The sequence below is a fragment of the Callithrix jacchus genome, chromosome 20 (assembly GCF_049354715.1).
Source record: "Callithrix jacchus isolate 240 chromosome 20, calJac240_pri, whole genome shotgun sequence".
NCBI lineage: Eukaryota > Metazoa > Chordata > Mammalia > Primates > Cebidae > Callithrix > Callithrix jacchus.
In genome coordinates, this window is record NC_133521.1 from 42763142 (window position 1) to 42784286 (window position 21145).

The following is a 21145-nucleotide window of genomic DNA, read 5'->3' on the forward strand; positions in this document are numbered from 1 at the left end:
AGGGGGTTCCTTTTCTGTGATTGTAAGAAGTCCACACCCATGTTCTGATACTCTGGCCTAAACAGATGGGCAATGAGCCCTGGGAAGGAGTAGGACACAGGGGCACCCCCCAGACCCCAGGTGTGAGGTGCAGGGTCCCCTTCATGCCCGGGGAAGGAGCAGGACATGGGCACACCCCAGACCTCAGGGGTGGAATGCAGGGTCCCCCTCCCCTAGCTGCCTGCGTGGACCGAGGACACTCTCTGCCACCCAGGCAGAGGAATAATGGGGCAGCCTCCATGTCCCCAGATCTCTCTCTGCCCTCTCTTAGCCACACACAGAGGGCGGGCATGGCTGGTGGGTGCACAGCCCTGGGGTGTCGCATCTGGGCTTATCTCTGGTGCTGAGGGATTCCTCCCGCAGGAGGTGAGGGGCTAGACTCGGAGGTAAACTCTGGGGAGGGGAGAAACTCCTCTGAAAGGCAGCAAAGACCCCAAAGAGCTTGGGCAACTCGAGGCAGGACCAGGAAGGGCCCGGATCCAGCTCCACCTCCTGCCAACTGACTCTATGCCTTTGTTGGATCGTTCTTTGCACCTCAGCTCCTTCATGTGTGGACCATGATGAGAGTCGCTCGAACCTGGGTGGCAGAGGTTACAGTGAGCCCAGATTGCACCACTTCATTCCAGTGTGGGTGACAGAGCAAGACTGTCTCAAAAAAAATCACGGTGATGAAGACGCCAACCCTACCTTGATCTTGTGAGGAAAATGTGTGTCCCCGACTTTGCTGATGAAAATAACCAGGGCACTCCACGTGGGCATGTGATACCAGGGCTGTGTGGCTCTAGAGCTCAGCAGGTATCCACCAGGCCAGTGAGAGAGGCCACCAGTGGACATTCCCAGCTGAGGTCTTCAGAAGGCAGGAGGCTAGCCAGGGATGAGCCCTGGACAGCATGGATGCCCTACCCCGGGCCCTTGAGGGGATTCTGCAGCTGGAACAGGCCCCCGGGGGGTGGAAGGTTTGTGATCCTACCTAGTTGGTAGAAAGAAGCTTCTGTGCTGTTTCATCTCCTCATCTGAAAATTTGGCTTCCATCGTCTCTACAGAGACAAGGTGCTTTCCGGCTTTGAGCTGCTGGGACCCCTGGCCGGGGGGTGGTCTGTGGGGGGTGCTGGAATCTATGGAGCCAGCCTGTACCTGCAGGCTCCAGGTGCACTTTCTAACCTGGGACGTTTGGGCGGTCTGTGGCCTTGAGAAGCAGATAGCCACACTCGACACAAATGTCTCCACCAAGCCTCAGTGTCACCGGGAGGAGTGGGCTCACCCCGGCTGCCCTCAGAGATGGTCGGAGGAGTCACTCCTCGGCTGCGCACCAGGGGCCCCAACAGACAGCCCCCTCAAGTCCACATGCCCCGGCCTTCCTATGCCTCCACCCCACTTTAGCCTCTGTGGACTTCTGTGACAATCTTGGTCCCAAGAATATCCCTGCATATCACCTCCCGTGTTATGAGCTGAATTTTGCCCCCAAAGCTCTATGTTGAAGTCCTACCTGCCCCCATACCTCAGAATGTGACCTTATTTGGAAACGGGGTCATGGCTCATATAATTAGTCAGGATGACGCCATCATGGAGGAAGGTGGGCCTCTGATGATGGGCGTCCTTACAGGATGGGGAGGTTTGACACAGACTCAAGGGCACACCGGGAGAACGCATGTGAAGACAAAGGCGGAAGCCGGTGGATGTGGCTGTACACCCAGGCGCGCCAAGGACAGGAGCCGCCGGAAGCTGGAGAGGGGCCTGGGACAGGTGCTCCCTCCAAGCCCCCAGAAGGAACCAGCGCTGCTGACAACTCGCTCTCAGCTTTCTGGCTTCCAGAACACAGGAGAGGCGTTTTCTGTGGTTTGAGCCACCCAGGCAGGTGCTTTGTCAAGGCAGCCCAGGAAAGGAATCCACTGTTGGCGACATGGACACAGGCGCCAGCACACCTGAGCCCCCAGACAAAAGGCAGGATGAGAGACTGGGGTCAGGCTGAGAGTCAGGAGCATTTATTCAACACCTGCTATGTGCCAGGCGCAGCAGTTCCCCGGAGCAAGCTCTGAGGTGAGTGATACCGGTCCTGCGGTACAGATGAGGAAACTGAGGCTCGGAGGACAGGTGGCTTGTCTGAGGACACACAGCAGAGCCCACCTGAGGATCCGAGGCCGGCTCAGTTCTTCTGACTGTTGTGGGCAGTTCTCTTCCTATTTATGGGGTTCCTGCCCCAGTGCCCTGAGGTCCTCCACAGGGGCCTCCTCCATGGAGTCGTCTTCACTCTCCTCCTCTTCTTTTCTTGGGCCCCCTATGGTGCTCTGAGCACTCTAAATAATAATGATAATAAAACGACAGTGGCATCAATAATAATAACGGCAGCAACAAGTCTGGAGGGTCCGTTGTGCGACAGGCCGGGTTTTCTGCGCGTGGCGTAGATCTGTTCGTGGACACTCGGCACAGCCGCGCACAGAGGTTACTGTTCTGAGCCACTCTGCAGGCGAGGACTCTAAGGCACAGACAGGCTAGGTGACTTTCCCAGGCTCACACTGCCAGGAGGAGTGGGCTCGGACCAAGAAGCAGATAGCATAAAGAAAAACAATCAAAACTTCAGGAAACATCCGACACACTCACAGAAGTGCGCGATGCTCCGGGAAGTCTCAGCAATCGAATTGAACAAGTAGAAGAAGGACATTCAGAGCTCGAAGACAAGGTCCTCGAATTAACCCAATGCAACAAAGACAAAGAGAAAAGAACAGGAAAATATGAAAAAAGCCTCCGGGCAGTCTGGGATTAAACAGCTGGGGATTGCACCTCCCCTACCGTCTTTTGAGAGAATTGTCCTGGGCGCATGAGACACCCACCCTGCCACACACAGTGGGTTGGCTGCCCCTCACCCCTCCTCACGGAGACCAAACCTGCCACGATTGGCATCTGGCTATTCAGGGCCTTTATTTGCCCTTTTCAGCTGGACCTGCAAAGGTCCCGCAGAAATAGAAATGCACCTGGTGGCGGGCCTTCCTGGGCTGTAAGGAAACGTGCAATGTAAGCACCTGATCACTTCCCTAACCTCTGAGGAATCCTGGTTCCTGGAACCCACGGGCCCACAGGCTGGGACGCAGGTGTAGGTAGACCTGCCTGGGGGCCTGTTTCTCAAGTGGCAGTACCTCAGAGTGCCTCCAGGGAGCGCTCAGGACTCGTGGCTGCCACGGCGGGGACTGTGGCCCACCATGCTGGGTGACGTGGCTTCACTGGTTCTACGTTGTTTTTTTTTTTTCTTAAGACCAAGTCACTCTGTTGCCCAGGCCGGAGTGCCATGGTGCAATCTTGGCTCACTGCAACCTCCGCCTCCCAGGATCAAGCGATTCTCCTGCCTCAGCCTCCCAAGTAGCTGGAATTACAGGCACACGCCACCACGCCCAGCTAATTTTTGCATTATTTTTAGTCAAGACAGGGTTTCACCATGTTGGCCAGGTTGGTCTTGAACTCCTGACCTCAAGTGATCCATCCTAAAGAGCTGGGATTCCAGGCATGAGCCACCACACCCAGCCATTTCAAGGCAAAGTCCTGGTCAGACCCTGGGGCAGCCCTCCACCCTCCCACCACCCCACACTCCCACCACCCCCGCCTCCTCAGCCTCTCATTTCAAACTTCAGTTCTCAGCTGCCTCTCCTCTAATCCCTGGGACTCCTACCACGGGGTCTCCCAGGCTGTGCACTTCATTTCAAGTGTAGCCTCAGCCTCCCATACACTCACCTGGCTGGCGAGAGAATGAGGGGCAGATGGAGAGGTGTTGGTGCTGGCAAGCGGCCACGTGTCATGACGCCCAGAAACTCCTGGCACCTTAGCTCTAAAATCCTGCCAGGAGAGACCAGGCTGGGTTGGATCCAATGGGAAAACATGACTTGGGGTGGGGTAGTGGGATGGAAAGATGGCCGGATGGGAAGGCCTGCCACAGCCGACGCCCTTGCAACACCACGGTCCTCTCCAGGAGCTTCCTGTTTCTTATTCCACGTAATCTACAGCGGCCCTGTCAGTGGGTTATCACCCCATTTTATAAATGGGAGAAGCCCAAGGGCCAGGTCACATATCCATAGTCACACAGGAGAACACCTGGATTCGAGATCGCCCTTGCCTCTAAAAAGAATACTGTAGGCCGGGCGCGGTGGCTCACGCCTGTAAGCCCAGCACTTTGGGAGGCCGAGGTGGGCAGATCACGAGGTCAGGAGATTGAGACCATCCTGCCCAACATGGTGAAACCCCCTCTCTACTAAAATACAAAAAAGTAGCTGGGCGTGGTGGCACACACCTGTAGTCCCAGCTACTTGGGAGGCTGAGGCAGGGGAGTCACTTGAACCTGGGAGGCGGAGGTTACAGTGAGCTGAGATCGTGCCACTGTACTTCAGTCTAGTGACAGAGCAAGACTCCGAATCAAAAAACAAAACAAAACAAAAACAAAAAAAAAAGAAAAAATAATATTGTAAAGTGAGTGAATGCGAGAGAGCCCCTGTGACCTGCACCAAACCTCGTGTGGTGGTTTTAAGGCTGATTGGTAACTCAGATGATCTCATGCTTCCCCCATCAGGAGCTGGAATCCAATTCCTCTGCCCTTGAATACAGGCAGCCTCAGAGATTCACTTCTAACAAACGGCACACAAAGCCACACCGTGTTACTGCTGAGGTTGGGTCATAAAAGGTGATCGAGTTTCCACCTGTGTCCCCAGACACTCCCTCTTGGAACCAGCTGCTGTGAGGAAGCCCAGGCCCCATGAAAAGGCCGTGGGCAGGTGCTCTGGCTGCAGACCCGGAGGAAGACCCAGGGAGGGCAGGCTTTGTGGGGTGCAGATCATGCAGTTGCCCAGGGCTCCACGCCCGGAAGGCCCCTGTGCGTGGCTTAGGGCTCTGACACTGCTGTCCTGAAGATCTTAGTGATTTTGGAAGGAAGGGCCCCACGTTTTTATTTTGCACTGGGCCCTGCAAATCACATGGCCTGTCCCGTGCTCAGATGACAGCCCCAGCCTCTGACCAACGGCAACCACAGGAAGGCCGACCCGAGACCTGCCCAGGTGAGCCCCAACAACCGCAGACCCACAGGAGAGAGTCATGATCAGTGACTGTGAATTTACAACACTGGGCTGCAGAAGGGCGTTACCGACCGTGCAAACAGTTCATTCTGGATTTTAATCAGATCAGATCGGGATAAAAAGCACTTCTTCCTACTTCAAAACTACACCAAGCGCCACCCAGGAAATGGTTTTCATTGTTGTCAATCCTTTCGTTTTTTCTGTTTTGTTTTGAGACAGAGTCTCCCTCTGTCACCCAGGCTGGAGTACAGTGGCACAATCTCGGCTCACTGCAACCTCTGCCTCATGCAGTCAAGCGATTCTCCTGCCTCAGCCTCCCGAGTAGCTGGGATTACAGGTGCACACCACCACGCCCAGCTAAATTTTGTATTTCACCATGTTGACCAGGCTGGCCTCAAACTCTTGACCTCGTGATCTGCCTGCCTTGACTTCCCAAACTGCTGAGATTACAGGTGTGAGCCACCATGCCCAGCCAATCCATTCATTTTTAAACATTGTATGATGAATATGTTGATATTCCAAACAGCGTTAGGAAAAATTATCCTCCGTTGGGCACCTGAGGCAGATACTGAGAACGCTTCATCAGAATGAGTCTTAGAAAAGTCATAAAATGTTACTAACAAAAACTGCTTCTATCAAGACAGAGGCAAAATGAAACCTTGCCCCACTCTGCCAAGTAGGAAATGGGGTGTCTGTGACCCACCTGCAGGTCCTGCTCCAGGTCATACTTCTCTAGGGTCTGGAAGGCACTGGAATACACCTCCACCGCTTTGGCGTGGAAAACCATCTCAATAGTTACAAAATCGGAAAAAAAAAGTCTGTGGGGAGAGAAGCCCAATGAATGTAAGCAGCGCAGTGAGAAGGAGAGCCCAAGGTACCCTGGGACACAGGCAGATGGGTGGGGGTGCGGAGCTGTCCAGGTGCGGACAGGCCCTAGGTGGGGAATTTCGACATGTAATTTTTTTTGTTGACACGTTGATGGAAAACACATTCCCATGGTTCCAAAATCAAAACTATTGGCCAGGAGCAGTGGCTCATGCCTGTCATCTCAGTACGCTGGGAGGCCAAGGCAAGAGAATGGCTTGAGCCCAGGAGTTCAAGACCAGCCAGGGCAACATGGCAAAACCCTGTCTCTACTAACTGAATAACTGGGTAAGTAAATACATACTGACAGACTGTGCCAAAATAGTCTGAGGACACTTGCTCTTCACCCTTCTTTCTGTTCCCTTCTTTCACAGGTGTGCACCACCACACCCAGCTAATTTTTGTATTTGTAGTAGAGATGGGGTTTCACCATGTTGGCCAGGCTGGTTTTGAAGTCCTGACCTCAAGTGATCCGCCCACCTCTGCCTCCCGAAGTGCATGAGCCAGTGTGTCCGGCTAACTTTTGTATTTTTTTGTAGAGACAGGCTTTCACCATGTTGGCCAGGCTGGTCTCAAACTATTGACCTCAAGTGATTGGCAGGAAGGCTTCATTTTCGTGAATGAGATGAGTGGCCTTGGAAAGACTTCAGGGAGCTTTTCCACCCCTTCTGCCACATGAGGACGCCATGAGGAACAGGACCCCCCGCCCCCCGCCATGCTGAGTCTGCTAGATCCCCGATCTCAGACTCCCCAGCCTCCAACAGGGAGAGAATTTTACTTCTGTGGTTTATAAATCACCCAGCTTCAAGCGTTCTTTGGGCGCAGGCTGAATGCACTGACAGGTGGTAATCATTAGCTCATGTTTTTGTTTGTATCTCTTTTGAAGGGCTTTTCAGAGATGGTTTGGATTCACATCTCTCACGAATTTAATCCCAGAGCTTGAAAGCTTGCCCACTTTTAAACTTCCAGCTTCTGTTGGCCCCTGACCTGGAGGCCGAGAACAGTGTGGTCCACGCCCCCTCATGCCACCCACACAGCCCATCACATCACGTGCTGAACAACGTCTGCCGGCTGTTTGAGATCCCCCTTCCCGTGCAGGTGGCCTGAGCACTGATTACCGATGCCTCATTGCCTGTGCATTCATTCATGTATGCATTCACTCATTCATTCATGTATGTACTCATTCAGTCATTCCACAAGTATTGACTGAATACCCACTAGGTTCCAGGGCCTGGAGCCTGGTGACTGGGGCCCAGCAGGGGCCTGTCCTTTGGCACTCACATGCAATGTGTTACACAGTCACCTCACAGGCTTTTCCTCCCCATGATGTGATGAACGTGATAAATGGTGCACAGCACATCACGGACCACGTGATCCGTCCATCTCCTCCCGCCCCAACAGGTCCAGTCCATGAGCTCAGGGACCTTGCTCTGGTGGGCACGGTGTCCCAGCATCAGGCACAGTACCTGGCACACAGTAGGTGCGCATTCCACATTTGTTAAAGTAATGCGTGAAGTGAATACACAATTAACTATTCCACCTGGGATGGCAGCCTGGTGGGTGCAGAGTAGAGTGCATAAACAAGGGGACAAGGGAACTCCCAGTTCACACGCCCTTCGAGAGCCCTTCACCAGGCCAGTCTGGGGTCTTGTGACTTTCCCTAAAGAATGAGGTTGAAGCCAAGAGAGAAGAAGGCACTGACCTGATGCAGAGCCAGGCGCAGCCCTGCAAAGACCTTGGGCAGGAACCGGCTCTGCGCATTGGAGCTTGAGTGTGGTGGGCAGGCTGAGGCCACAGGGCTGGGCTGGGGCTTTGGGAGCCTTGAAGGGATTTTGGCTCCAATCCTGAGAACAAGGGGAGCCACCAGAGGGTGCTCAGCCCAGTGATGATAAATTGGACCTGCCTTTTAAGAGTTCCCTGGGGCAGGTGCGGTGGCTCATGTCTGTAATCCCAGCACTTTGGGAGACCAAGGTGGGTGGATCGTTTGAGGTCAGGAGTTTGAGACCAGCTGGCCAACATGGCGAGACCCCTGTTTCTACTAGAAATACACAAATTAGCCGGGTGTGGTGGCGCGTGCCCGTAAACTTAGCTACTCAGGAGGCTGAGGCAGGAGAATCGCTTGAACCTGGGAGGCAGAGGTTACAGTGAGCGGAGATCGCACCATTGCACTCCAGCCTGAGCAACCAAGTGAGACTCTGTCTCAAAAAAAAAATAGCCAGTCTGTGTGCACCTTTGGAAAACGGACTAGGGAGGGCTCAAGAGCTGGGGAAGGAGTCTCTGCGATCAGTTAGTCCTGAAAGACCCAACTCTCTAAGCTCCTCTTGTAAGGGCTGGGGCTCTGGGCGCAGGACTCTGTGGCGCTGGGGTGGGGTCTTGGAAGGAGGAATGCATCCACACCCACCTGCTGGGCCTCAGCGTGGCTTGTTCAGGGAATGGTGTTGGGAGCTTCGAGGAGAAAAAAAGGTTAGGGCAAAGCTGTGTGGAGAGGAAGCAGGGAGTGTGTGTTGAGGGGAGGCAAACTCTTCCTGCTTAGGAGCTGGACCTAGGGCCACCCCATGGCTTCCTGTGCTGGGACAGCTGCCCTGAGCAATGGCGTCTGATGCCCTGTGGCCAGGATTAACTGTGCCAGGAGCCTGTGTGGGCACCAGCTCACACACCCCTTCCAATGCTCACACATGCACGTGGACCCACACATACACACCAATGCATACACACAGACACATGTACACACATGCGTGCACACTCACACAAGGCAGCCCAGCGTGCCTCCCACACCGGCCGGCAGCCCTCACCTGCAGGTCCTTCAGCTTCTGCCTCTGGAAGGCGTCCACCGTCTCCTCCAGCTGGAGGGCAGTGCGGCTGGAGTCCACGGCAGCCCTTTGCACGCTGGTCTCCGCCTGGCCCCAGGGACACAGAGGTAGAAAGTGTCATGGGGGCACTTCTGGCCCGTAGCCACCTTTCTGAATCACTCTGTCTCTAAACCCTCTCTCAGTCCTGCTCTCCTGCCTCATGGGACGTCTCTTGCCAATTTGGTCATCAGAGGAATGGCTGAGTAGGACCACGGCTGAAGGAGCAGTCACCGGAGAAAGACGCACCTGCCTGCTGGCTGTGTGACCTCAGGCAAGTCACTTAACCTTTCGGAGCCTCAGTTTCCTTTCTTGTAAACAGAGCACAGTGATAAGACTTGCTTGGAAGGCTGTTGGATAAGTTAAACGGTGGCACCCGCTGAGCCCTTAGGACAGGTGCTCCGCGTTCACTGATCATTCATTCTGGCATGGGCAACGTGTTTAGCTGATTCACTCTTTCGTTCCTTCCATCAACATCCACAGATGCCTACCCCATGCCAAGCCCAGACGCGAACAATCTGGCTTTTGGAATAGAGCACCTTGGAGCTGTATTCAGAATTTGCCACTTAACTGCCTGTGTGACCTTGGACAAGTCACCTTTCTCACCTTCAGCTTCCTCTTTAAAATGGGGACTTAAATGCCACCTTTATGTTTGTGTAATGTCCAAGAAGGAAAGAGAGCTGGGGGCTGGCATCTAGGAAGCCCCAGGAAAGAAGGGAAAGCTGTTTTCAAATGGCTGCAAAGACGGTGGGTGACCCGGGCAGGAACCAGGATGGAAGCCGGACGCTCGGGCGGGGCTATGACCCACACTGGTGTAGGTCAGCACTCCCGGCGTTCGGCACAAGTGTCCGGGGCTCTGTGGGAGGTAGGGAAGCATCTCCGGCCTCTCCCCACTGGATGCCAGGTGGTAGGAGGGATAATGGCCCTCCGAAGCCGTCTACATCCTAATCCCTGGCACCTGTCCATACGGCGCCTTTCAAGGCAAAGGGGAGTTGGGGTAGCAGGTGAATGAAGGTTGTAATCAGCCATCCTTACTGTGGGAGATGATCGTGGATTATCCGCTACACCCAGTGCAATCACAGGGGTCCTTACAAGTGGAAGAGGGAGGCGGGCAGGAGAGTCAGAGGAGAGACGTGGCTGCAGAGGGAAGGGGCAGGCTGCCAGCCACGGCCACGGCCACTGGATGTGTGTGGCCTCTGGAAGCCGGAAAACGTGAGGGCACAGACTCTCCCTGGAACTTCCAGAAGGAACCAGCCCTTTCCACACTGTGACTTAGCCCAGAGGGCCCACGATGGACCTCCAACCTCCTGAACGGCGAGTCTGTGGTCATTTGTCCCCACAGCGGGAAGAACCTAACATGTGCCAGCAGAGCTCCCCAGAAACGTCACCAGATGGTGAAATGTGCCCAGGTGAGGACTGCTGACTTCGCTCCATTGAGGGGCATTCTCTGTGGTTGGGCACGGTGGCTTAAGCCTGTCATTCCAGCCCTGTGGGAGACTGAGGTGGGCAGATTGTCAGGAGTTCGAGACCAGCCTGGCCAACACGGTGAAACCCTGTTTCTGATAAAAATACAAAAATTAGCCAGTCATGGTGGTGGGCACTTGTCATCCCAGCTACTAGGGAGGCTGAGGTAGGAGAATCCTTTGAACCGGGAGGCAGAGGTTGCAGTGAGCCGAGACTGTGCCACTTCACTACAGCCTGGGCGACAGAGCAAGACTCTGTCTTTCAAAAAAAAAAAAGCGGGGGGGCATGGCCAGGTGCAGTGGCTCATGCCTGTAATCCCAGCACTTTGGGAGGCTGGGGAGGGCGGGTCACAAGGTCAAGAGATCCAGACCATCTTGGCCAACATGGTGAAACCCGAAACCCCATCTCTATTAAAAATATAAAAATTAGTTGGGCATGGTGGCACGTGCCTGTATCCCAGCTACTAGGGAGGCTGGAGCAGGAGAAGGAGAATCACTTGAACCTGGGAGGCGGAGGTTGCAGTGAGATGAGTTTGTGCCATTGCATTCCAGCCTGGTGACAGAGTGGGACTTCATCTCAAAAAAAAGCAGGGAGGGGGCGCTCTTTGGATGAGGTCACACACTCAGTTACACAAACAGCAGAGGTGACTAGCCCTCCTCCAGCTCTCACCCTACCTCCAGGCCCCTGTGTTTTTCCCACGGGGCAGGACAATGCAACAGAGAGCATGCAGGGTCCCCTCCCCCTGCTGTGCCCCATGAGCTCCCTCACTGTGTCCCTGTGAGCCTGATTTCCTCCCCTAGACAATAGGGATGAGGGTAGCATTACCCACCTGAGGTGAGCATGGAACAAGTAACTGGCGGTGAAACTGAGCCCGTGGGGGAGTGGCTTTGGGATGGCGTCAAGAATGGGACAGAGCCCAGGCCTCCAGATCCCCAGCGGCCCTTTTAACCAGTACCTTTGGCTTTCCCATCCTGAGCACAGGGCCCCGCCTACACCTGCTTCTGCCCAGGGAAAGCCCACCTGAGGTCCTGATTCTGGATGCCCCAGACAGACATGTCACACTCACCTGGGACTGAAAAAGTGCTGTTAAGGAACCCAGTTAAGCCCAAACAGCCCCATTGGGGTGGTCTGCCGCCTCGCACCCCCCACCCAGAAAACCCCAGAGGACATCCATAAGAGTGGACACCCTGCCCAGCAGCCTCAGGCCCCACTTTCAGGGAAGGATACGATCATTTGCTGATCCAAGGGTAACTTCTGCCTCAGTTTCTCCAGCTTTTTCAGTTGTTTGATCTCATGATTTCGGACGTGTCTGAATTTCTTGATCTCAGCCTGCAGAAAAGGAGGAGGGCTGTTTCCTGGGAACCCCCAGGGCAAGATTGGGATGCCGCCCACCCAAGGGGCCCCCGCTTACCCGCATCTGCTTGATCCGCACCCCGTAGAGCTTCAGGGGGTTGACCACCTTGGTCTCCAGCCTCTCGACCTGGGGGGGGGTGGGCGGGGACACTAAGGGATCTGAGCAAAGAGTGCAGGGTACTGCCTGCCTCCCACCTGGGCATAGAAAGCACAGCCCACACCCAGGAGCCGCATGTCTAGAGCCGTGCGGGGGACGGGGAGCGTGAGATGCCCTCCCTTTCCCGGTATGTTGGAGACATTGGCCTGGGCTCAGGGCCCGGCTCTGCCTCCCAAGGGCTCTGGCAGCACATTCAGTCTCTCGAAGCCTCGTTTCCTCACCTGTCAAATGAGGCCATGGGTGTACCCACTAAGGGTTTCAGGACAGTAGGGAGATGGTGCCTGGCTCAGAACACCGGGGAGGCAAGACAGGTCCCCAGTGTGTGCTCAGTCCCTCTACACGACAGCCTGGTCCTGTCTCCCAACTTCCACACAGGGTGGCTATGACAACCCCACTTTGCAGATGAGAAAACTGAGCCTCGTTCTGGGGACAATATTTTTGTTGAGAGTCACAGCAGGGCTGGGTGAGGCACTTTGGGAGGCTGAGGTGGGCGGATCATCTAAGGTCAGGAGTTGAAGACCAGCCTGGCCAACATGGTAAAACCTCGTCTCTATTAAAAATACAAAAAATTAGCCGGGCATGGTGATGCATGCCTGTGGGCCCAGCTATTCAGGAGGCTGAGGCAAGAGAATTGCTTGAACCTGGGAGGTGGAGGCTGCAGTGAGCAGAGATGGTGTCATATCATTCCAGCCTGGGTGACAGAGTGAGACTCTGTCTCAAAGAAAAATAGGAAAACAAAAACACCCCAAAAAACTAAAGCAGCCTCTTGGCCAGTTTTACAATCGAAAATGGCTTTATGAGGGTCTTCGAACACGTAAACATCAAGGAAGACGGTGCCCTGCCTCCTGGTGCCCTGGTCTTCCTCTGGTCTCGGTGGGAGTTTAGCATAAGCACCTGGCACCAAGCTCTGCCACCTGTTTGTCACAGATCCATGAGAAGTTTTGTTTTTCCTTTGGTTAAAGGTAATAAGGTAGGCCAGGCATGGTGGCTCACGCCTGTAATTCCAGCATTTTGGGAAGCTGAGGCTGGAGGATGGCTTGAGCACAGGAGTTGAAGACTCGCCTGGGCAACATGGCGAAACCCCATCTCTCTCTCTCTCTCTTTTTTTTTTTTTTTTTTGAGACAGAGTCTTGCTCTGTCATCAGGCTAGAGTGCAGTGCCATGATCTCAGCTCGCTGCAACCTCCACCTCCCAGGTTCAATGATTCTCCTGCCTCAGTCTCCCAAGTAGCTGAGACTGTAGGTATGTATCACCACACCCAGCTAATTTTAGTATTTTAAGGAGAGATGGGGTTTCACTGTGTTAGCCAGGATGGTCTCGATCTCCTCACCTTGTGATCCACCTGCCTCGGCCTCCCAAAGTGCTGGGATTACAGGCGTGAGCCACCTCACCCAGCCCAGTCTCTTTAAAAAATTTTTTTAAATAAAACAAACAAAGATAATTAGCTAGCACAGATGGCCACCCCCATTACCAGGTGAGATTAGGATGTACTGTGAGAAATGGGGCTGCCAAGGCCTCTTCCTGGGGGACACCTGTCATTTGTCTTGAGAACACGGACACCGGGTGCTGTGTCTGCCTGCCTGGAGCGGACAGTGCCGTCTCTGTCTTGGATCGCCCGTGACAGGCGTTGCTGCCTGGTTTAAAGCGGACTCAATTGTAAAGCTGTTCCATTCTTTGTTTTCGGTGTGAGGAAGAGGCTTGTACCGTCTCCCAGGCTGGAATGCAGTGGCACGATCATGGCTCCAGCCTTGACCTCCAGACTCAAATGATCCTCCTATCTCAGCCTCCTGAGTATCTGGGACCGCAGGTGCAAGCTACCATACCCGGCTAACTTTTTTATACTTTTATAGACATGGGGTCTTGCTATGTTGCCCAGGCTGGTCTTGAACTCCTGGGCTCCCGCAATCTGCCTGCCTAGGTCTCCCAGAGTGCTGGGATTATAGGTCTGAGCCACCGCACCCAACCGTTTTCCATTCTTTTCTACAATTCATGGAGGATTTCTCTGGGCTGGCAGGAGTTTCTATTTTTAATTATTTCCTAAACACCCTGCAGCCCCTTTGCCCCTGACTCCCCTTTCTGTCCCTCTGGAGGCCCTCACAGGCCCTGGATGTGTCCCCTTCAGGGGCTGGTGGAGCCCCAGGGCTGGCTTCCTGGGTTTCCTTGCGTGGCTGACCCCTCAACTGACTCAGCAAGGCTTCCTAGGCTGTCACTCCTGCAGGCAGAGGTGTGACCCTGGGGACCGTGTAACTGTCCACCCCTGGTGGATGTCTTTGGAGACTCACCCGTCGGCTGTGGCCACAGCAGGGCTCCTGCTGCCCTGAGGCCTGACCTTGGCATTGGGGCCCGGGTGCCCCTCAGCATCCTGGCCCGGGGCCGACCATGCTCACCTGGGCCTGCCGGTAATCCTGCACCTTGGCCAGGTCCTCGGCGAAGTCCCTCATGGTGGCGCGCAGCTCAGGGTTCTCGGAGTTGGCGAAGTCGGTGAGCCGCTTGACCAGCTGGTCCGCCTTGTCCCGCAGCCGGGCGGTCTTGCGCGTGTAGGCAGCCAGCAGCGAGCAGAACTGCCCAAAGTACTTCTCAGCATTGGTCATGGTGTTCTCCATCACCCTCACCTGGCTGTCCCTGTGACGCGGGGACCTGAGTGGCCGTTCCGGGCAGCGAGGCAGGGCCCCGGTCATGCCAGGAGCAGACAATGGTTGTGAAAACAGGAGCTGCCACCAGTCAGCACCGGTGTGGCATGCACATGCCATAGGCTATTGCCCAAGGTGACGGCGTCAGGGCCATCGAGGCTGAGGAGGGGGACGTGCCTGGGCCACAGGGTTACAAACACACGCTTGGCTCCAGACCTGGCCTTTTTCCTCACTCTCTCCACAGTCCCTGGCTGCGAAGGCCTCTGCCCTCTGAAAGTCCCCTGTGCTGTCTTTCCCCATAAGCTGTCAAAATTCTTATATATGTATATATATAGTTTTTGAGACAGAGTCTTGCTCTGTCGCCCAGGCAGGAGTACAGTGGTGTGATCTCAGCTCACTGCAACCTCTGCCTCCTGGGTTCAAGTGATTCTCCTGCCTCAGCCTCCCGAGTAGCTGGGATTACAGGCACCGCCATCATGCCTGCCTAATTGTTGTACTTTTAGGAGACAGGGTTTCTCCATGTTGGCCAGGCTGGTCTCGAACTCCTGACCTCAGGTGATCTGCCCACCTTGGCTTCCCAAAGTGCTGGGATGACAGACATTAGCCACTGTGCCCTGCCCTGACTCACCTTTACATGCTCCCAGCCCGGCGCCTCCCCAGAGCAGGTCAGCGATGACTGACCTGCCGCTTTCAGGCTTCTAAGACAGCCATGGAGGCCCGGCCTCTGCCTCCCTCCTGGGCCCTCTCATGCCCTCTCTTTTCCCTTATTCCCAGCATGTCAGTGTCCCTGCCTCCCTCCCTTTGACCAAAGCCCTCTTGCAACCCTCTCATCAAATCCCTGATGCAAGAAATGCTCTGAGGAGCCTCCGTCTGTCCCAGTAGACCCTAACTGTCTCACCACCCTCATTGCAAAACACTCTGCATGCATCGCCCTATAAGCGAGGTGCTGCTGGTATCACCATGTGAACATGGAGTGAACTGAGGCCCAGAGAGGTAAAGCATCTTGCTGCAGGTCACGTAGCCAGACACAGCCTCTGTTCCTGCAGGCGGCGTCCTTAGAGCTTCTGACTCAGCAGCACAGGGGACAGAAGTCAGACGTTGGGGCTCCCAGGAGTGTGCCTGAGAAGCTGTGTTTTAAAAACACATCAGGGCTGGGCACAGTGGCTCACACCTGTAATCCCAGCACTGTCCGAGGCCGAGGTGTGCGGATTGCCTGAGCTCAGGAGTTCAAGACCACTCTGGGCAACATGGCAAAACCGCGTCCTACTAAAATACAACCAGCCAAGTGTGGTAGGGCGCCTGCAGTCCCAGCTACTCAGGAGCCTGAGGCAGGAGAATTGCTTGAGCCCGGGAGGTGGAGGTTGCAGTGAGCTGAGATCCAGATTGCACCACTGCACTCCAGCTTGGGCTATAGAGTCAGACTTGATCTCAAAAAAAAAAAAAAATAAGAAAAGCATATTGGGTGCTTGAGAGGTTCCCTGGATTTCGAACCTTGGAGGAACCAGGTGTGGATATGACCAGGCAGGGCAGGCAGGCGGTGAGAGCGGGGGAGGGCTGGGCTGGGCCGTGTGGACAGGGCCTCCATGAAGGGGAGGCGTGGCTGGGGTTGAGGTGCAAACAGGGTTTTCCAGGTGGAGGTGAGAGAGGAAAGGAGATGAATTTGGCAACCCCAGAGCCACAGGTGGCAATGCTGAGAAGCAGATGGAGGCCAGATTCTGGAAGCTTCTATGGTCCCAAGCCCTGTCTTCCCTGAGCTGGAGGTGCAGGCGGTGTGGTAGGGAGAGCTCCCCTTACCCTCCCCCATCAGCAGGCTCTGCTGCCCTCATCTTTCTTGGTGCACTGGGCCTCAAAACCCTGCCTCCATCTCCCTGGCACAGGCGGCGCCGGCCCCCTCACCTGGAGAAGACGACGTTCATTGTGACCGGAGCTGCGGCTGTCCTGGTGGTGGGGAATAAGGACAAGGCCTCAGGGAGGGGTCCTGCAGGCCTGGGAGGAGCCGGGCAGGGCTGGGCACAGCTATGTGGCCTGGGCTCAAGGGACGCTGCCACCTGGTTGCCAGGCAACAGGGTCGCTCACAGCAGGCCCTGGGAGGAGCTGGTCGCTGGGCAATGCCTCCCTGAGGCTGTCCTCCCCAGCCTTGCACTGGCTCAGGGGCTACTCACAGAAGAGGGCATCCCACAGAGGCCTGCGTTCTCCCTTTGAAGACGGGGGCTCTTGTGGAACATGGCAGTGGTTGGGGCTCCCTGGGAGGCAGCAGGGAGAGGGCAGCTTGCCAGGGTCTCAGGCCTGCACGAAGCCACGTGTGTGGGTCCCGCCCACTGGGCTCCTTCCTGCTTGCAGGGAGGCTGCTACCACGGGCCTTCCTGGGGTCTAGGTTCAGGTGGATGGGTCATGGGAAAGCTCAGGGGGGGCTGTGCCTACACACAGAGGAAACTCGGGGGTCCTGAGGGTGGGGCAAAGATCCAGCTCAAAGGAGCGTCTTTTTTTTTTTTTTTTTTGAGATGGAGTCTTGCTCTGTCGCCCAGGCTGGAGTTCGGTGGCATGATCTTGGCTCACTGCAGCCTCCACTTCCCAGGTTGAAGGGACTCTCCTGCCTCAGCCTCCCGAGTAGCTGGGATTACAGGCGTGCACCACCATGCCCAGCTAATTTTTGTATGTTTAGTGGAGACGGGGTTTCACCAGGTTGATCAGGCTGGTCTCGAACTCCTGACCTCATGATCCCCCCGCCTCAGCCTCCCACAGTGCTGGGATTACAGGCGTGAGCCCCCGCGCCTGGCTGGAGCATCTTTAACGGTTTATCCTAATTGCATCGTGTTTTCCTTGTTATAGAGGCACTCTCTGTTCACTGTGAGTGAAGTAAGACAGGTACGATACCACGGAAAGAAAAGATAAACTCACATGTCTAACTTACTAGCCCAAGTCCAGTACATTCCACTGACAGTAAGATTTGTGAATCTCAATGTGTAGACACCTTACTTTCAGAAAAGAAGCATAAAAATCAAAACAGTGAGGAACAGGGGTGGGAGGCGGTGGAGGAAGCGGGGACAGCGGTGCTGGTGGCTGTACAGGCTTGCTCTGCCGTTCTGTTACCTTGTATGTTTGGAGGTTTACATGGAAAGGGGTTTCTTTTAAAGCATATATAAAAGCAAGGACTTTAGGGTCAGCTAAACACAGGTTCAAACCCCAGACCCCGGTCTGCTCTGTGACCCTGGGCAAGTCCCCTGACCTCTCTGGGCTTCAGTCCCCTCCCCTGCAGAATGGGATCGTAACAGTGCTTAATTAGAAGTAAGTCCCTGGCATGGGGGTGAAGGGACAGACACAGGGGCTGGGGCTGAGACCCAGAACTCATTGAAATTCCCGGCACACAGGCCCCGGCTGGTGGTAGCTTCCCTCTGTGGCCGTCCCCAGGTGTTCACTGGGCTGCATCGGCTGACTGGCCCCTTCTCACACTGTCTCCATCGTCCCTTTGCAGACGTCCTGACCTGTTTCCCTGCAGACACTGAACAATGTATGGACCACCCCAGCTCCGTCCCTGCTGGGTCCCCATTCTCTGTTTGGGCATGAACCCCCCAACCTCCCACGGGATGGCTCTAAGTAGCTCCTGGGGTTCCATGGTCAGCGTGGCTCCTCCCTTTCTGTGCCAGGCTGTTGGGGGGGGGTCCCATGTCCCCTTTATGCCATGCAGCTGTCACTGGGCCCCAGGCAAGTCTGTCTTCTGCTCTCTGCTTCCTTCCCTCTTGGGGAAGAGTGTGCCCCCAGAATGCATATCCTCCTGGGGACCTCAGAGTGTGGCCTTATTTGGAAACAGGGTCATTGCAGGTGTGATCAGCTGAGTCATGCCAGAGGAGGGTGGCTGATCCCCCCACTGGGGTCCTCATGAGGAGAAGAGATGGCAACACACCAGGGGAGATGGCCACGTGGCCCCAGGGCAGGGACAGGAGCCATGCAGTGTGAGCCAGGAGCACGGGGAGATGCCAGGAGGGAGTGCAGCCCTCTAGAACCTTGATTTCAGACTCTGGCTCCAGAATTGGGAGAGAAGAAACTTCTGTGGTTTTAAGCCCCCAGCTTGGGGTAATTTTGATATGGGAGCCCCAGGACATGCAGGGGCTCCGAAGCCACAGGAGCCACAGGCTCCGAAGAGAGCAAAGCATCCCCTGGTCCCCACAGGGTCTCTCTGGGGCACCTGACCTCCCTCCTGCCCTCTCCCTTCCTCCAGCACCCCGTCACTCCCCCCAAGTCTTCCTTGCTTGGATGCTTTGCTCTGCTGGCATTTGGGGTTGTCTGTCGTAAGGGATGCAGTTTTGTTTGTGTTTTTTTCTGTTTGTTTGTTTTTGGAGATGGATTTCACTCTTGTTGCCCAGGCTGGAGTGTACAATGGTGAGATCTCCTCTCACTGCAACGTCCACCTCCCAGGTTCAAGCGATTCCCCTGCCTCAGCCTCCCAAGTAGCTGAGATTACAGGTGCGCACCACCATGTCTAGCTAATTTTGGTATTTTTAGTAGACACAAGGTTTCGCCATGTTGGACAGGCTGGTCTCGAACTCCTGACATAAGGTGCTCCACCCACCTCAGCCTCCCAAAGTGCTGGGATTACAGGCGTGAGCCACTGCACCCGGCCCCTTTAAGGGATGTGTTTTAACTTCCTGAGGAACAGCCAGGTCCTGGAGAGAGTTTTGGATTATCCCCCTTGGTGAATTAATCCCTTCATGCACCGGCCTCCTGCAGTGTCTTCTCTGTGTCCTGTGAGCCAGTCCTTTAGGTAAATCCATGTCCGACTGGTTCTGCGTCTTTACAGAACCCGGATTATCTAGGGCAGGAGAGAACACGAGGTGTCAGCCCTCCAGGTGGCCTGGTCTGCGCTACTGCCGATGGCCACGGGGGGGCAGCAGAGACCCACCTGGTGGAGAATTCCTTGCCGCAGAGGTCAAGTGGGCTGGGTGGCCCCCGAGAAACCAGAGAAGCAGCTCATTTGAGAAGAGGCCACCTTAACACGGGGTGGGTGAGAGAGAGGAGGGTCGGAGAGCAAGGGCAAAGGTTTGATTCGCCATCTTAGAAACGTTAAGCGCTTTTTAAAAATGAAGGCTGGGGTATGGTGACTCACACCTGTAATTCCAGCACTTTGGCAGGCTGAGGTGGGTGCATCATCTGAAGTCAGGAGTTCAAGACCAGCCTGGGCAACATAGTGAGACCCCATCTCTACTTAAAAAAAAAAGGTAGAAGAAAAGAAAAAGCCACCGCCTGGTTGGGCAGCACAGAGACATCTAGTGGCTAGAGAAAGAAAAATTGAGAGACGGGGCTGGGGTGAAGTTCAGGGTGCATGAACCCCTGTGTATCCCCGTTCGGATCCCGTGGGCTCTCCCCTCACCCTTCTCTCCTGTAAATGGTTTTTTTTTTTTTTTTTTTTTTGTCTCCCTCTGTCACATTGGCTGGAGTGCAGTGGCACGATCTTAGCTCACTGCAACCTCTGCCTCCCGAGTTCAAGTGATCCTCCTGCCTCAGCCTCCTGAGTAGCTGGGATTACAGGCACCTGCCACCACAGCCCAGCTAATCTTTGTATTTTTAGTAGAGACAGGGTTTTGCCGTATTGGTCAGGCTGGTCTCGAACTCCCAACCTCAGGTGATCTGCCCGCCTCGGGCTCCCAAAGTCCTAAGATTACAGGTGTGAGCCACTGCACCTGGCCCTATAAATGTATTTTTGGGGAGCCACATGAGAGGGCTGCAGACATCGTGAAATCCAGGGAGCACCTCCAAAGAGCAGGGACCTCTCGCAAGTCCGCCTGTGACTCCACATGCAGGAAATTCACACGGCCGTGCTGGCGTCTGACACCCTGCCCAGGCTCACTTGCTGCGTCCAGCTGCCGCCGTCATGGCAGCTGGTTTTCCCGGGACCCAGGAGGGTCCGCCCTGACTACCCGCGTCCGCCTAGTCTCCTGCAGTCAGCACGTGTTCTCAGACTTGTTTCTTTCTTGAAACTGACTTTGGTTCTTTTAATTTTTGTAACTTTTTATTTCGAAATAATTTCAGTTGTGTAGCAATAATACAAGAACTCCATCAGCCAGATGCCCCGGTTGCTGACATGTTACCACGACTGTTTCTCATCCTCCCTGCCCCATCTCTCTCTCTCGTGTGTATTTCACTTTCTGAACCTCTGAGAGCAGTTGCAGACCTGAAGCCCCTTTGCCCAAATACTTCCTCAGTCTTGCCTAAGAACAAGCCCAGTCTCTTACACAACCCAGTACAAGCATCACAGTCAGAAAGTTCACTCTGCGATGTCCTGTGCCCTCCTCTGCACACTTCATCCTGATTCTGCAGTTGTCTCCATGGTGCCATTTTAGCAAACGAGCAAAAACCATGTTCTCCTGGCCCAGGGCAGCCACCCCGCTGCCGGCAGCCGGCACGATACTGACGTTCTGGGGACTCCGAGAAGTTGTTTTGGGGAATGTCCCTTGGTGCCCCTTCCTTGCCCACCGATTCAGGCTGAATGGATGACAGGATGGCTTGGAGCTGCCCCAGGCCCTGCCTCTGTTTTATAAGGCTGCCTTCCCTAGGCACTTCCAGGCCACCTTCCCCCATGTGACATAATATCCAGCCTCCTCCCCAACACCCATCTGCAGAGCGTCAGTCCCAGAGGCCGCCCACCACCTGGAATTTGGGGTGGGCCAGCCTGGCAAACATGGTGAAACCCCAGCTCTACTAAAACACATAAATTAGCTGGGCATGGTGGCACACACATTTAGTCACGTC

The 21145-nt window shown here is 55.0% G+C and overlaps 1 protein-coding gene across 1 annotated transcript; it reads right to left on the reverse strand.

Annotated features, from left to right (window-relative positions):
- Positions 1-2683: 2683 nt before the first annotated feature.
- On the reverse strand, positions 2684-16368 carry CIBAR2 (CBY1 interacting BAR domain containing 2). The gene is given in 10 exon segments (XM_078357910.1): positions 2684-2905; positions 2907-2990; positions 3761-3861; positions 5791-5905; positions 8727-8848; positions 11328-11333; positions 11489-11590; positions 11673-11741; positions 14159-14393; positions 16298-16368. Coding segments are annotated over 10 exon segments (963 nt in total). The 5' UTR covers positions 16318-16368; the 3' UTR covers positions 2684-2796.
- Between the last annotated feature and the right edge of the window lie 4777 nt (positions 16369-21145).